Consider the following 14,589-nt stretch of genomic DNA (forward strand, 5'->3'; position numbering starts at 1 on the left):
ACACACACACACACACACACACACACACACACACACACACACACACTTTTTTCTTGTCTCTGCCATTCCTTCCATGTGGCTTCTCTGTTTTGCTTCCTCTCACTCAGAGTCAAATCAAACACTTCCTCTCTGGTCCCTCCCACCCCCAACCCCCACCCTGCTTCCTCCGTAACTGTGTGAAGGTGCCTTTGTGCCCACCACTCCTCACAGAGCCAGGGTGTCCAAGAAGGAGGGAGAAGCTAGTAAAAATGGCAGGTGCACTATCAATACAAATACAGCACAGAGAGTTTAGGCTAATTGGGCCCCAGCTTTTTCCCTTTGGGATTTAAACCTGCCCTTTTCAGTGGGCCTGTGTACAGGGCCCTCTAAGTCTTCAGGGACATTTTCCTGGCTTGACCCAAATGCCCTTTTTGGCCTTCACCCAAATAACTGTAGTAGGTTGAAATTAAAATCTGTCAATTGTGAAACTCTTGTCTTCAGAAAAGCCCAGACCTTTATCCTGTACCTGGATGCTGTGGAACCCAAATCCCACTCTCCCGCCCCTCCTCTCCTGCTTGGATGTCTGGTTGCCTTTGTGATCACTTGTCTTTGATTTTCTGGTTGGTACTGAAAACCCAGCCTGTTTAGAGTTGAGTTTGTTCTCCTTTCCCCCCCAACAATCTCTCCCCACCCCTCGCTCGTTCTTTTTCTCTGCCAGGCTCAAAGGTGAAGTCCTTTTCACACCGTCTTCATTTTCATCCCTAGTATTTTGCCTACATTCTTTTCATTCTATCCCCTCTGCCACCCCTGTGTCTGGCTTCCTCATTCCTCCTATACCCAGCTTGGTTCTCACATTCTGCAAAATTGTGCTACATGGCTAAACCAATGAACACTGCTGAATTCATGCATCTTGCTTCTTCCCTGGAGCAGTTGAAAGAGCGTGGGCTATGGCATCAGGCAACACAGGATTTAAAACTTGATTCTGCTGTACTGTGGTTTAAATGTGTCCCCCTTCAAAATTCAGGTGTTGAAACTGAATGGCCAAAGTAATGGTTTTAAGAGGTGGGGCCTTTAAAAGGGGAGTAGTGCCCTTCATGAGTGGCATTAAGTGCCCTTATAAAAGGGCTTGATGGAAGGAGTTTATTCCTTTTGCCCTTGACTCCCGTCATGTGAGGACACAGTATAATTCTCCTCCAGAGGATGCAGCCCTTACCTGACCACCAAACCTGCTGGCACCTTGATCTTGGACTTGCCAGCCTCCAGAACTGTGATAACTAAGTTTCTGTTCATTATAAACTGCCCAGTCTGTAGTGTCCCATTATAGCAGCATAAATGAACGAAGCTATACTGCTTGAGAATTTGCTTTCTTACCTTAAGTCCATGACTTCACCTCTTTGAACTTCAGTTTCCTCATCTGTATAGTGCAATAATGATATCCATCTCACTGGTGGGCTTTTTAGAGAAAAGCAAAGTGCACCTGCCCTCTTGCAGCTAAAGCAGAATAGCTTAGTCTGTTTATGCTGCTGTAACAGGACACTACAGATAGGTAGTATATAAAGAACAGAAATTTATTTCTTAAAATTCTGGATGTAGGCAAGTCCAAGATATTAGCTCCCTCTTCTAATACTTACTGTGAATCCTCATTGCCTAGTGATTCAGGATAGAGCTCCTCAAGCCTCACATTCCAGATTCCTCCAGTGATCCCTGCCACCACTTCTTACCACACCACCTCAGGCAGGTCTGGTCCAGCAGGCTGCCCAGGGGTCCCTGAGTCCGCCACCTGTGCCTGGCTGCCCATCCTTTGCACCACAGTCTCCCTCTCTGCCCATTCAAGCCTGGGCTCTCTACAATGCCCAGTGCAAGTCACCTCTTCATGGGAAGCCTTCCTTCCCTGGTTAGTATAGAACAGTGTTAGTACAGTGTCACCAGTTTCTATACTAACTTTAGTCATGACAATTTATATTGTGTTATATTAATAGTTCTCACTTGATGGGAAAATTTTGAAATGTGAATCTGCAATAAGTAAAATCACAAATTGCACACTATTAAAATTGGCAGAGCTAATCAATTATTAGCAATTTTGACACTATCTCCCTGTGACTATGCTACTCTAGCAGTTGAACAGAAATGCTCACCTGTGTGGAACAGGCAAGAACTCTGGGAGTGTTGAGGCGTTTTGGCAGATATCCCTCCTCTAAAATATGGCCACTGGTATGTCACCATCTAGCCCTTGCTGCTGCTTCATGGTCGTGTGGGGCAGGTCCTGCACAAATCCAGTAGACAGGAGTTGGCTTGGTTTGCTTAGCTTCCTGTCGATCACATGGTTCACAACACTCAGATGAGAGGATTCCCTTACATCCAGCCCTGACATGTACTATAGATTGGGATTAAAGAAGAAAAAGGTATCCAAGTTTCTCTTTAGCTCTCTATCAGGCTCACTTTCTGGGAGAAAAATGTTGATTTTTCTAAAGTAGATAAAACTCTGCTCCACCCAAAGAAAGTGGCTTTTAATTCATCAGAGGAAATGGTCAAACCTGTGTTTGTTATCAAAGGATTACATGAAAGTCAATTGTGTGCTGCTGGGTCACCTACAGTGACCTCTCCTTTTTAGAATAGACAGTTTCAGTCTAATTCCAATATCATTGAGGGCCACCCTGTGTTAGGCCTAACCCTGAATGTAGCCTGAAGAACCCTCAAGAAAAAGGAGCCATGTTAAGAAAATTATTTTCTGCTATGCTTCTACTGTATTTAGAATTCAGTATACCAAGTTTATAAGAATGAGGGCTAGCTGTGTTTCTACGCTGGCTTATAATCTCATGGGATAGTAAATCCCTTTAACCATTAGATATCTCAGCAAATGAATGTCCATTTGAGGGGGGTTAGAATGTACAGGTATAAATTTTGCCTGGTGTGGTGGGCGCTGGTGTCTACTGAATGTTCCTGCTTCTTGGTTCCACACAGTTGTTGATGTCTATCAAGGCTGGTGTGGCCCCTGCAAACCTGTGGTGAGCCTCTTCCAGAAGATGAGGATCGAGGTCGGCCTGGACCTTCTGCACTTTGCATTAGTAAGATTCTCTCTTGGCCAACAGTCATACAACATTGTAAAAATAATTTAAAAATTTAAAAGAGTCAGGAAGGAGAAGTGTGAGAGTAGCCTTTCTCAGGTCATTAAAAAGGAATCAGTGTGGACTTTTTGTTGATACTGTCATGATAGTTTCTAATTTCTCTAGCTATGAAGGTTCGTATTCCACACCCCACCTCCCTATATCCCTCTTGGCTTGAGCAGTTCTTGGTGCTGTATGAAGAGAAGAAATATATGTCACTCAAATGCATATTCTCCCTCTTCTTTTTTCTTTTTCCTGTCACCCAGGCTGGAGTGCGGTGGTGGTATCATGGCTCACTGCAGCCTTTGCCTCCCAGCCTCAAATGATCCTCCCACCTCAGCTGCCCAAGTAGCTGGGACTATATAGGCACATGCCACCATGCTTGACTAATTTTTTAACTTTTATAGAGACAAGGTATCACTATATTGCCCAGGCTGGTCTAGAACTCCCAGGCTCAAACAATCCTCCCACCACAGCGGCCCAAAGTGTTGGGATTACAGGCGTAAGCCACCACCCCAGCCACATCTCCTTCTTGGCTCGTGAACACTGTTGACTGAAATGTCATTTTCAGAGCAAAGAGTTTTAAGATTTCCATCCTCTGCTCCATAAAGGGGAACTTTTAGCAAGTATTTATTTGGATGAATGTATGGAAATGGGAATAAATTCCAGAGAAGTGTGCAAGAGACACTGTTGATATGCTGCATGGGTTTGAGGTTCATAGGCAGTGAAGACAGGAGAAAATATAACTTACACTAATCACTCAAGAAGTTGGACTTCAAGGACTTTGCAGTTCCTCCTTTGGCAGTCAGTCTTGGTGCTTCCATAGGGAGTGTGCTGTAGAAGGGCTTGCATGGGGAATCTCTTATGCCCATGTGCAGCAGGTTTCTCAGACAATGAAGGTGGTGCCTGAAGACCTTCACCTTGGTTGTCAGTCATGGCTGCGGAAGGACGTTAGCCAGTAGCGCTCCCTTGGACTGGTGCAGTAGCTGGGTGGGGTAGGTGATACTCTTGCTTCCTCCTCATTTGATTCTTCAAGAGAGTACATGTCTGCAATTTTATAGGACAGCTCTGATTAGCAGGAACAGTATGAGAGCAAATCGGGGCTCTACCTGGAGAAGTCAGTCCTGGGGGTGTTCAGTTCCCTGTGTGGTTTCCCACCAATCAATCGGGCCCTGCACCCCCTGCACCCAGGGTACCTGCTGATAGTGGTTTTCTTTAGGCAGAGGCAGATCATCTTGATGTCCTCGAAAAGTACAGAGGGAAGTGCGAGCCAACTTTTCTGTTTTATGCAGTAAGTATATTTTCAGAATCAGAACTATTGGACGATTGCAAATCATTAGAGTTCAAAATAGAAGCATCTCACTGACATTAATTCTCTCTGGGAGAATTAATGGGAACCACCAAGAGGCCTCACAGATTCAAACAAGTGATGCTGCTTTCTCTGATGCCTCCCAGTCTGTTTTTATGATGTTGGCTACACACAGACACCCCCATCCCCAAGTCTAACTGGTGATACAAGCTGCTGACTAGGATGGCGGCCTGAGGGCCCTGTGCCCAAGGAGGTGGATGACACAGCACCCTGGTGGTCACTGTGCTGGCGCAGCCTTCCTGACTTGCTGTACACGGGGAGAGAGTACCAGTCACTCAAATATACGTGCTCCTTTTTGGCTCATGAATACTCTAGACTGAGGCTTCACTCTCAGAGCACAGGGTTTCAAGATTTCTATCCTTTGCTCCATAAAGGGGAATTTTTAGTAAAAATAGATATTCTTTTATGGGGCAGACAAGCTCTTCATTCACTTTTATTTCATCATAAAATGTGAAGATACGTTTACAGAAAGTTAGAAATGAGAGGGACTATTGAGGAAAACCAAGTGGCCCAGTGTTTTTTTTTTTTTTATTTTGAGACGGATCTCCTGTGTCCCAGGCTGGAATCAGGCACAAACGGCTCACTGCACCTCCTCCGGTTCACCCACGAGTAGCTGGGACTACAGGCGCCCGCCACCACGCCCGGCTAATTTTTTGTATTTTTAGTAGAGACGGGGTTTCACCGTGGTCTCGATCTCCTGACCTCGTGATCCGCCCGCCTCGGCCTCCCAAAGTGCTGGGATTACAAGCGTGAGCCACCGCGCCCGGCCCAGTGTTTTGAAAATATAATTTGGATGTCCTTGGGTGTGACATCCATGGTCCAACTCCATGCCCCTTAGGGCCCACTGTTTCACACTTGGCTTCCTAGGTTTAGGCCACCTGCCAGGCTCTGATGGCAATGGATCGATATACCTCCTCACTCAGATCAGCCCCCTCATTGTAGAGTCAGGAATACTGGGATCTACTCAACCAGGTCTCCGAACACCAGGCTAGGGTTGTTTAATTTGGAAAACTTCAGCCTCCTGGCTTCAGCACTGCAAGTATTACAAATTGGAAACTTATGATAAAACATTATTTGAGCTTTGGATTTTAGTAGCAAGCCTGAACTTACATGAAATAACATGGTTGGGAGGAAAGAAGGGAGAAGTAGGAAGGAGCTCAGAGATGAGCATGCCCCAGACATACTTGACATCAGAGCTCAGTTGCAGAAATGGGATCATTACCACAATGGCTTAATTGCTTGAGCCCATAGCAATTAAAGCATAAATCCTAATTGGCTGTATGGGAACATTGGCCACAATCTTCAACCCTATGGTGGTCCACTGAGGGATGGGATGGAAATGGAAGGAGGACCCACTCTATGTGAACTTCTCCCTCTCCAGATCCATTTCTTTGTGAGTATAAACGTAGAGACTTTTGGCCAGGTGCAGTGGCGCACACCTGTAATCCCAGCACTTTGGGAGGCTGAGGCAGGAGAATCACTTGAACCCAGGAGGCGGAGGTTGCAGTGAGCTGAGACCATGCCATTGAACTCCAGCCTGGGCAACAAGAGCAAAACTCCATCTCATACATACATACATACATACATACATACATACATACATACATAAATAAATAAATAAATAAATAGACTTTTGAAAGAGTTAAAGCAGAAACTCAGGTTCATCCCAAATACCACCTGGACTGTGAAGTCTTCCCTGACCATCTCAGATGATGCTGGCAATTCTTGCCCCAAGTTCCAAGCACCTTGTAAGTTTTCCTATTACAGCAATTATTTTATAGTATTGTAATTGTTTCTTCAGCTTGGCCAGGTATCCCTCTCCCCACTCTACTACCCATTCATGAAGGCTGCAGCTATGTTTTCTCATGTTTAATGTTTATATTCTTTGCCTCTGCCTTAGTGCTTGGTATACTAAGTGCTCAATAATATTTGTTGAATGAATAAGTTATGTGTAAGCCACACTTAGTCACTCATAACTTACTATGTATTGTTCCTTCCTTAATGAACTGCTGGTTACCCTGAAGGAAGCTTTGAAAGGAGTGGCATGGCCTAGAAGGTAGAGATCAGAAAAAGAGAAATCATTTAAAACTAGGAGCAGACTGGCTGGGCGCGGTGGCTCACGGCTGTAATTCCAACACTTTGGGAGGCCGAGGCGGGCGGATCACGAGGTCAGGAGATCGAGACCATCCTGGCTAATACGGTGAAACCCCGTCTCTACTAAAAATACAAAAAAATTAGCCGGGCGTGGTGGCGGGCACCTGTAGTTCCAGCTATTCGGGAGACTGAGGCAGGAGAATGGTGTGAACCCGGGAGGTGGAGCTTGCAGTGAGCCGAGATCACGCCACTGCACTCCAGCCTGGGCGACAGAGCAAGACTCCGTCTCAAACAAACAAACAAACCTAGGAGCAGACCTGAGGGTGTCCTGCCAAGGGAGGGCAGCAGAAGTGAGCACCCTGCTACAGGCCTGGGGTTGAAGGACCTTGATCTTGGGCACACTCCTAGACACTTTTGCCATCTCTTGCAAGAGATTAATATTTGCCAAGAGTATTTCATGCTGTTTGTAACGTATTCTAGGGAGGAGAACTGGTGGCTGTGGTTAGAGGAGCAAATGCCCCACTGCTGCAGAAAACCATCCTAGACCAGCTGGAGGCCGAAAAGAAAGTGCTGGCTGAAGGCAGAGAACGGAAAGTGGTAACTGGAGGTCACTTCTACAAGCAGCTAACTCACAAGTGCACTAGTAGGGCGAGATCAGCAGTCCCCATCCCCTTCACCTGACTTTTGTGGAGCTGTTGGTGGACAGCTTCATAAAAGTTTCACCTGGGTCTGTTCTTCATGCACTGTGCCCTGGTGATATGTGTGCATTTTGAAACCTTCTTATAAAAGCCATCTCTTTCATCCAGAGCGCTTTATTTTATCCATTTCCCTTTCATCTCCCACTTCAACTCTTAACAATGAATTCAGAAATGAAAATCAAGTTACAGAATGGAGTGGTGGGTAGGAGAAGTCAGCTATCCTGGGCTCCTCTCAGCCTCGAGGTAAAATCTCTCCTAGTGACCCACTGGCTCATATTCCTGAAGGTTTTACTTGTGAACTCAGAGGGCTCATTTCTTTAACTTAGAAATTAAGATCTGTCATTATCATGAGAAATAGAATCAGTAAAGCTTGTGATTTTGATACATTATTTCCATGATAACATTGACTGCCAGTTCTTCAAATAATTGGCTGCCTTTGAAAATCAACATACCGTTGGTAGAGAGGTATTTCCTGGTGCTTTGAGCATCTTGCAAATGTGGCTCAACACCATTCCATGTTCGTTGTTCAAGTTTTCTTATTAAATTCCAAATAGCAAAGCTCCATTTTTATAGAATGGATTAAAATCAAATCATATTTTTCCCAAGAAAACTGGCCATTTTCCCTCACAAAAGAAAACTGCAAATGCTAACATTTTCATGTGCCTCCTCCAAGGGAATATTATCTCTTTACCGCTTCTCTATACTGCGTAGTCAATCTCTTAATATTTACTTACATTTCAATTCTTTGTCTTCTTATCAACTCTCTATCTCTACTTAATGTTATGAAAAGAGGCAGACTCTAAAACTTAAGATAAGTAGATTTTCTTGTATTCTAATTCTGTCCGTCCCACACCATCACCCAACTACCAAAAAGGGTCCTGTAAAGTTTCCAAGACTGATAATTTTGACATTTTTTTCTCTGTTTTTTAGAGCTTTGCTTTTTTTAGTTTCTACAGATTTTTGAAGGTCTTAGTGGTAATGTTAATTAGCTAACTACTTTCTTTTAATGACCAATTTGTACTAGATTAAAGATGAGGCTCTTTCTGATGAAGATGAATGTGTTTCCCATGGAAAGAACAATGGTGAAGATGAGGACATGGGTGAGTGCAGAACCAATGAGCAAGGGAAAAAAGCAAAGCAGACTCAGATTTTATATATGTTTAAAATAGATGAGTATTCAGTTTACTGAGCAATCTGAACTCTGAGAAGGTTTTTTTAATGGTTCATAATTTTCTTTTAAAAATTGATATATAATAGATGTGCATATTTTCAGAGTACATGAGATAATTTGATACATTCATGTAATTAAATCAGGGTAATTGGGATATCCATCACCTTAAATATTTATCTTTTCTTTATGCTATGGATATCCAAATTATTTTCTTCTAGCTATTTTGAAATGTACAAAAGATTAATGTTAACTATAGTCACCCTGCTGATTTCTTGAATACCAGGTCTGATTTCTTCTGTCTATCTGTAGATTGTACCTATTAATCAACCTCTCTTCATTTCTTTCTCTCCACTTCCTGGCCTCTGGTAATCACCAATCTACTCTCTATCTTCATGAGATCCATTTTTTAAGTTCCCACATATGAGTAAGAACATGTGCTATTTGTTGTTCTTTGCTTGGGGGCTTATTTCACTCAACATAATGATCTCCAGTTCCATCCATGTTGCCACAAATGACAGGATTTTAATCTTTTTAATTAATGAATAATATTCCCTTGTGTATATACACCACACTTTCTTTATTCATGCATTGATGGGCACTTAGGTTGATTCCATATTTTGGCTATTGTGAATACTGCTGCAATAAACACGGGAGTGCAGATATCTCTTGATTTCCTCTCTTTTGGATATATACATAGTAGTGGGATTGTTGGATCATATGGTAGTTCTAGTTTTGTTTTTTCAGGAACCTCCATACTGTTTTCTATAGTGGCTGTGCTAATTTACATTCATACCAGCAGTATATGAACATTCCCGTTGCTCTACATCCTCACCTCATTATTCTTTTTTTTTGTTTTTTTGTTTGTTTGTTTGTTTTGAGACAGAGTCTCCCTCTGTCGCCCAGGTTGGAGTGCAGTGGTGCGATCTGGGCTCACTGCAACCTCTGCCTCCCAGGTTCAAGCAATTCTCGTGCCTCAGCTTCCCTGAGTAGCTGGGATTACAAGCACCAGCCACCGCACCTGGCTAATTTTTACATTTTTAGTAGAGACTAGATTTTGCCATGTTGGCCAGGCTGGTTTTGAACTTCTGACATCAGGTGATCCACCCGCCTTGGCCTCCCAAAGTGCTGGGATTACAGGCGTGAGCCACCGCACCTGGCCTCCCTGACTTTTTTTTTTTTTTAATAGTCCCCATTCTAACTGGGGTGAGATGACATCTTATTGTGATTTTGTGATTTGCATTTCTCTGATGATTAGTGATATTGAGCACCTTTTTCATATACCCACTGGCCATTTTTATGTCTTTTTTTGGAGAAATGTCTACTCAGATCTTTTGCCCATTTAAAAATCAGATTATCTTTCTTTTTGCTTTTGAGTTGTTTGAGCTCCTTATATATTCTGGTTATTAATCCCTTGTCGGAGGGATAGTTTGCAAATATTTTCTCCCACTCTGTGGGTTATCTCTTCACTTTGTTGATTGTCTCCTTTGCTTTGCAGAAGCTTCTTTGCTTGATGTGATCTCATTTATCTATTTTTGCTTTTGTTGCCTATGCTTTTGAGGTCTTACACAAAAAATCTTTGCTCAGACCAATATCCAGGAGCATTTCCCCAATGTTGTCTTTTGATAGTTTCATAGTATCAGGTCTTAGAATTATGCCTTTAATATATTTTGATTTTGTGTTTGTATATGGTGAGAAATAGGGGTGTAGTTTCATTCTTCTGCATATGGTTGTTCAGTTTAACCAGCACCATTTATTGAAGAGAATGTCCTTTTCAGCATTGTATGTTCTTGGCACCTTTGCTGCAAATGAGCTGGCTATAAATGTGTGGATTTACATCTGAGTTCACTATTCTGTGTCTGTTTTTATGCTAGTATTTTGCTGTTTTGGTCACTATAGCTTTGTAGTATAATCTGAAGTCAGGTAGTGTGATGCCTCCAGGTTTGTTATTTTTGCTCAGGATGGCTTTGGTTATTTGGGGTTTTTTGTAGTTCCATATAAATTTTAGGATTATATTTTCTATTTCTGAGAAGAATGTCATTGGTGTTTTGATAGGGATTGCATTGAATCTGTAAATTGCCTTGGGCACTATTAACATTTTAACAATATTAATTCTCCCAATCCATCAGCATGGAATATCTTTCCATTTGTGTGTGTGTGTGTGTCCTCTTCAATTTCTTTCATCAGCATATCATAGTTTTCCTTGTAGACAGCTTTCACATCTTTTGGTTAAATTGAAGTCTACATATTTTATATTCTTTGTAGCTATTGTAAATGGGATTGCTTTCTTGGTTTCTTTTTCAGATTGTTTGCTGTTAGTATATACATATGCTACGGGTTTTTGTGTTGATTTTGTATCCTGCAACTTTACTGATTTCGTTTTATCAGTTCTAAAAGTTTTTTGCTAGGGTCTTTGAATTAAAGTGGTAAAAGCAGGCATCCTTGTCTTATTCGAGATCTTTGAGGGAAGGCTTTGCAATTTCCCCCATTCACTATGATGCTGGCTGTGGGTTTGTTATACATGGCTTTTATTGTTTTGAGGTATGTTCCTTCTATACCCAGTGTTTTGAAGGTTTTTATCATAAAGGGAATTCAAATTTTATTGAATGGTTTTTCAGCATCTATTGGAATGATTATATGGTTTTTGTTCTTGGTTCTGTTAATGATTTGATGAATCACATTTATTGATTTACATATGATGAACCCTTTTTACATCCCTGGGATGAATCCCACATAGTGAATGATCTTTTTGATGTGTTGTTGAAGTTCGTTTGTTAGTATTTTGTTTAGGACTTTTTCATCTATATTCATCAAGAATATTGGCCTAGTTTTCTCATTTTGTTGTGTCCTTGTCTGGTTTTGCTATCAGGGCAATTCTGGCCTCACAGAATGAGTTTGGAAGTTTTCCCTCCTCTTCAAATTTTTTTGAAGAGTTTGAGTATAATCAGTATTAGTTATTCTTTAAATGTTTGGTAGAATTTAGAATTGAAGCCATCAGGTCCTGAGATTTTCTTTGGCAGAAGACTTTTTATTACAGTTGTGATCTTGTTATTTGTTATTGGTTTGTTGATGTTTTCTATTTCTTCATGGTTCAATCTTGGTAGATTGCATGTATCCAGGAATTTATCTATTTCTTTTAGGTTTTCAAATTTGTTGTATAGTTGTTCATAACAGTGTCTAATGATTCTTTATATTTCTGTGTTTCCAGTTGTTATGTCTCCATTTTCTTTCTGATTTTATTTGGGTCATCTCTTTTTCTTAGTCTAGCTAAAGGTTCGTTGATTTTATCTTTTCAAAAAATCAACTTTTTGCTTCGTTGATCTTCTGTATTTTTTAGGCTCAATTTCATTTATTTCTGCTCTGATCTTTATTATTTGCTTCCTAGTACTAATCGGGGGTTTGGTTTGTTACTGCCTTTTTAGTGCATTTGGGTGCATCAATTACATTATTTGAAGTCTTCCTATGTTTTTTGATATAAGCATTTATTGCTACAAACTTCCCCTTCACTGTATTACTCCTTTTACTGTATCCTGTAGATTTTGGATGGGTATTTCCATTTTCATTTGTTTCAAGAAATTAAAAATTTTCCTTTTTAATTTCTTCTCTGATGCATTTGTTGTTCATGAGTATGTTGTTTAATTTTCATGTGTTTGTGTAGTTTCTGAGGTTCCTCTTGTTATTGATTTCTAATTTTATTTCACTGTGGTCAGAAAAGATATATATGATTTCTGCTTTTTTGAATTTGTTGTGACTAGTTTTGTGGCTTATAATTTGCTCAATTCTGGAGAACATTCCACATGCTGATGAAAATAATGTCTTTTCTGTAGCAGTTGGGTGAAATCTTCTGTAAATATCAGTTAGGTCTGTTTGGTCTAGTATGCAGTTTGACTACGACGTTTGTCTTCTTTCTGAATGATCTGTCCATTACTAACAGTAGGGTGTTGAAGTCCCCTATGTATTGCAGTATTGTATTACTGTATTGCAGTTTATCTTTCCCTTTAGATCTATTAATGTTTGTTTTATATACTTGAGTGTTCTGGTGTTGGGCAGATATTTATAATTGTTACTCTTGATGAACTGACCCCTTTATCATTATATAGTGACCTTCTCTAAGTATAGTTTCTTTTGCTCTCTTTTGGTTTCCACTTGCAATGAATATCTTTTTCCACGCCTTCACTTTCAGTCTATGTGTCTTTACAGGTAAAGTAGGTTCCTTGTAGGCAGCATATAGTTGGGTCTTGGTTTCATTTCTTTTTTTTTTTTTGAGATGGAGTTTCACTTGTTGCCCAGGCTAGCACGATCTTGGCTCACCGCAACCTCCGCCTCCCGGGTTCAAGTGATTCTCCTGCCTCAGCCTCCCAGTTAGCTGGGATTACAGGCATGGACCACCACACCTGGCTAATTTTGTATTTTTAGTAGATATGGGGTTTCTCCATGTTGATCAGGCTGGTCTCAAACCCCGGACCTCAAGTGATCTGCCTGCCTTGGCCTCCCAAAGTGCTGGGATTACAGGCATGAGCCACTGCATCTGGGTTTTTTTTTTTTTTTTTTTTGAGACAGTCTTGCTCTGTCACCCAGGCTGGAGTGCAGTGACATGATCTTGGCTCACTCTAGTTCTGTCACCCAGGCTGGAGTGCAATGGTGCGATTTCAGCTTACTGCAACCACCGCCTCCTGGGCTCAGGTGATTCTCATGCCTCAGCCTCCTGGGTAGCTGGGATTACAGGCGTGTGCCACCATGCCCAGCTAATTTTTATATTTTTAGTAGAGACGGGGTTTCACCATGTTGGCCAGGTTGGTCTTGATCTCCTAGCCTCAAGTGATCCACTTGCCTTGGCCTCCCAAAATGCTGGGATTATAGGCGTGAGCCACTGTGCCTGGCCAACAGTGGGTTTTATACCTCAAATGTCTTCTTTTTGCATACTAGTATTTTTTTTCTTTCAGATTAAAGATTTCCTTAGGCATTCCTTCTTCTTTTTTTTGTTTGAGATGGAGTCTTACTCTGTCACCCAGGCTGGAGTGCCGTGGCACGATCTTGGCTCACTGCAACCTCTGCTTCCTGGGTTCAAGTGATTCTCCTGCTGCTTCAGCCTCCCCAGTAGCTGGGTTTACAGGCATGTACCACCACACCTGGCTAAATTTTTTTTTGTATTTTTAGTAGAAACAGGGTTTTGCCCTGTTGGTCAGGCTGGTCTTGAACCCCTGATGTCAGGTGATCTGCCCACCTCAGCCTCCCAAAGTGCTGGGCCACCACGCCTGGCCTGCCTTCATATTTGAAGGATAGCTTTGCTGGGTACAGTATTCTTGGATGAAGGTTTTTTTTTTTTTTCTTTCAGTACTTTGGAAATGTCATTCCACTGCCTCCTGGCCTATATAGTTTCTATTGAGAAGCCTGTTGCTAGATAAATTGGAATGACTCTGGGAAGCTTAACCATAAAATATTTTGTCTCGAGTCACTTCACTTCAAACATACTGTGTCAAATCTCTCTTTGGATCTTTATCAGCATTTTGGGCACATTTCACAGCATTTTGATTATGTTCAAATATAACAGGTGTGACTTTCATCGCAATTACCAGGCATCAAAAAAGCTGCATGTAATAAAATGGAGGGTAGCAACACCAATAATTGAAAGCAATGATGCTGGTATTTCCTTAGTTCTTATTTGAACTTTTTAAAAAAGCTCAAGCTTCTTTTTTCACCTCTTTCTTAAACATTAGAAAACCTTTCCTTCCCAGAGCCCTACAACCTCTTTCCTGTATTCCCCAAATATTAACTTGCAGATTTTACACTCCTGGGTATCACAGTACTTCTTGAACCTTTCATATGAGAACAACTTGACCTGACAGAATGAAGAAAAGCTGAGTTAGGAAGGCTGTTGCTGGGACGGTGTGTCTCTTGGTGGTAACTGAGACATGAGGGAAAACCAGAATTAGGCTCAGGAACTGTGTTGACAAGAGGAGGAAGATTTTTTAAATTATTGCTTGAAATAGAAAGGCTGTTTTTACATGTGTGGAGAATAAGAATTGTTTGAGTTGGATTCTAACAAGAGAGAAGGCACAGTTTAGGACAGCAAAACTTCAAGGGTGAAGAGAAAATCAGTGATTGTGATTCTGCAGGAGACATTTGTTGCTCCCCTGTTGCATCATCTCCTCTTTCTTCCCTCCTCCATGATTTCTT

General features: G+C 41.6%; 1 protein-coding gene across 1 annotated transcript in view; it reads left to right on the forward strand.

Annotated features, from left to right (window-relative positions):
- The window catches only part of NME9 (NME/NM23 family member 9), a 29,263-nt gene that overhangs the window by 7,331 nt on the left and 7,343 nt on the right, over positions 1-14,589 (forward strand). The window contains exons 4-7 of the mRNA XM_032144255.2: positions 2,941-3,044; positions 4,303-4,374; positions 7,027-7,143; positions 8,269-8,344. Coding sequence (XP_032000146.1) covers positions 2,941-3,044; positions 4,303-4,374; positions 7,027-7,143; positions 8,269-8,344 — 369 coding nt within the window. The remainder of the gene's footprint in view (positions 1-2,940; positions 3,045-4,302; positions 4,375-7,026; positions 7,144-8,268; positions 8,345-14,589) is intronic.

Source organism: Hylobates moloch, unplaced genomic scaffold (genome assembly GCF_009828535.3).
Source record: "Hylobates moloch isolate HMO894 unplaced genomic scaffold, HMol_V3 SCAFFOLD_22, whole genome shotgun sequence".
Classification (NCBI taxonomy): Eukaryota; Metazoa; Chordata; class Mammalia; order Primates; family Hylobatidae; genus Hylobates; species Hylobates moloch.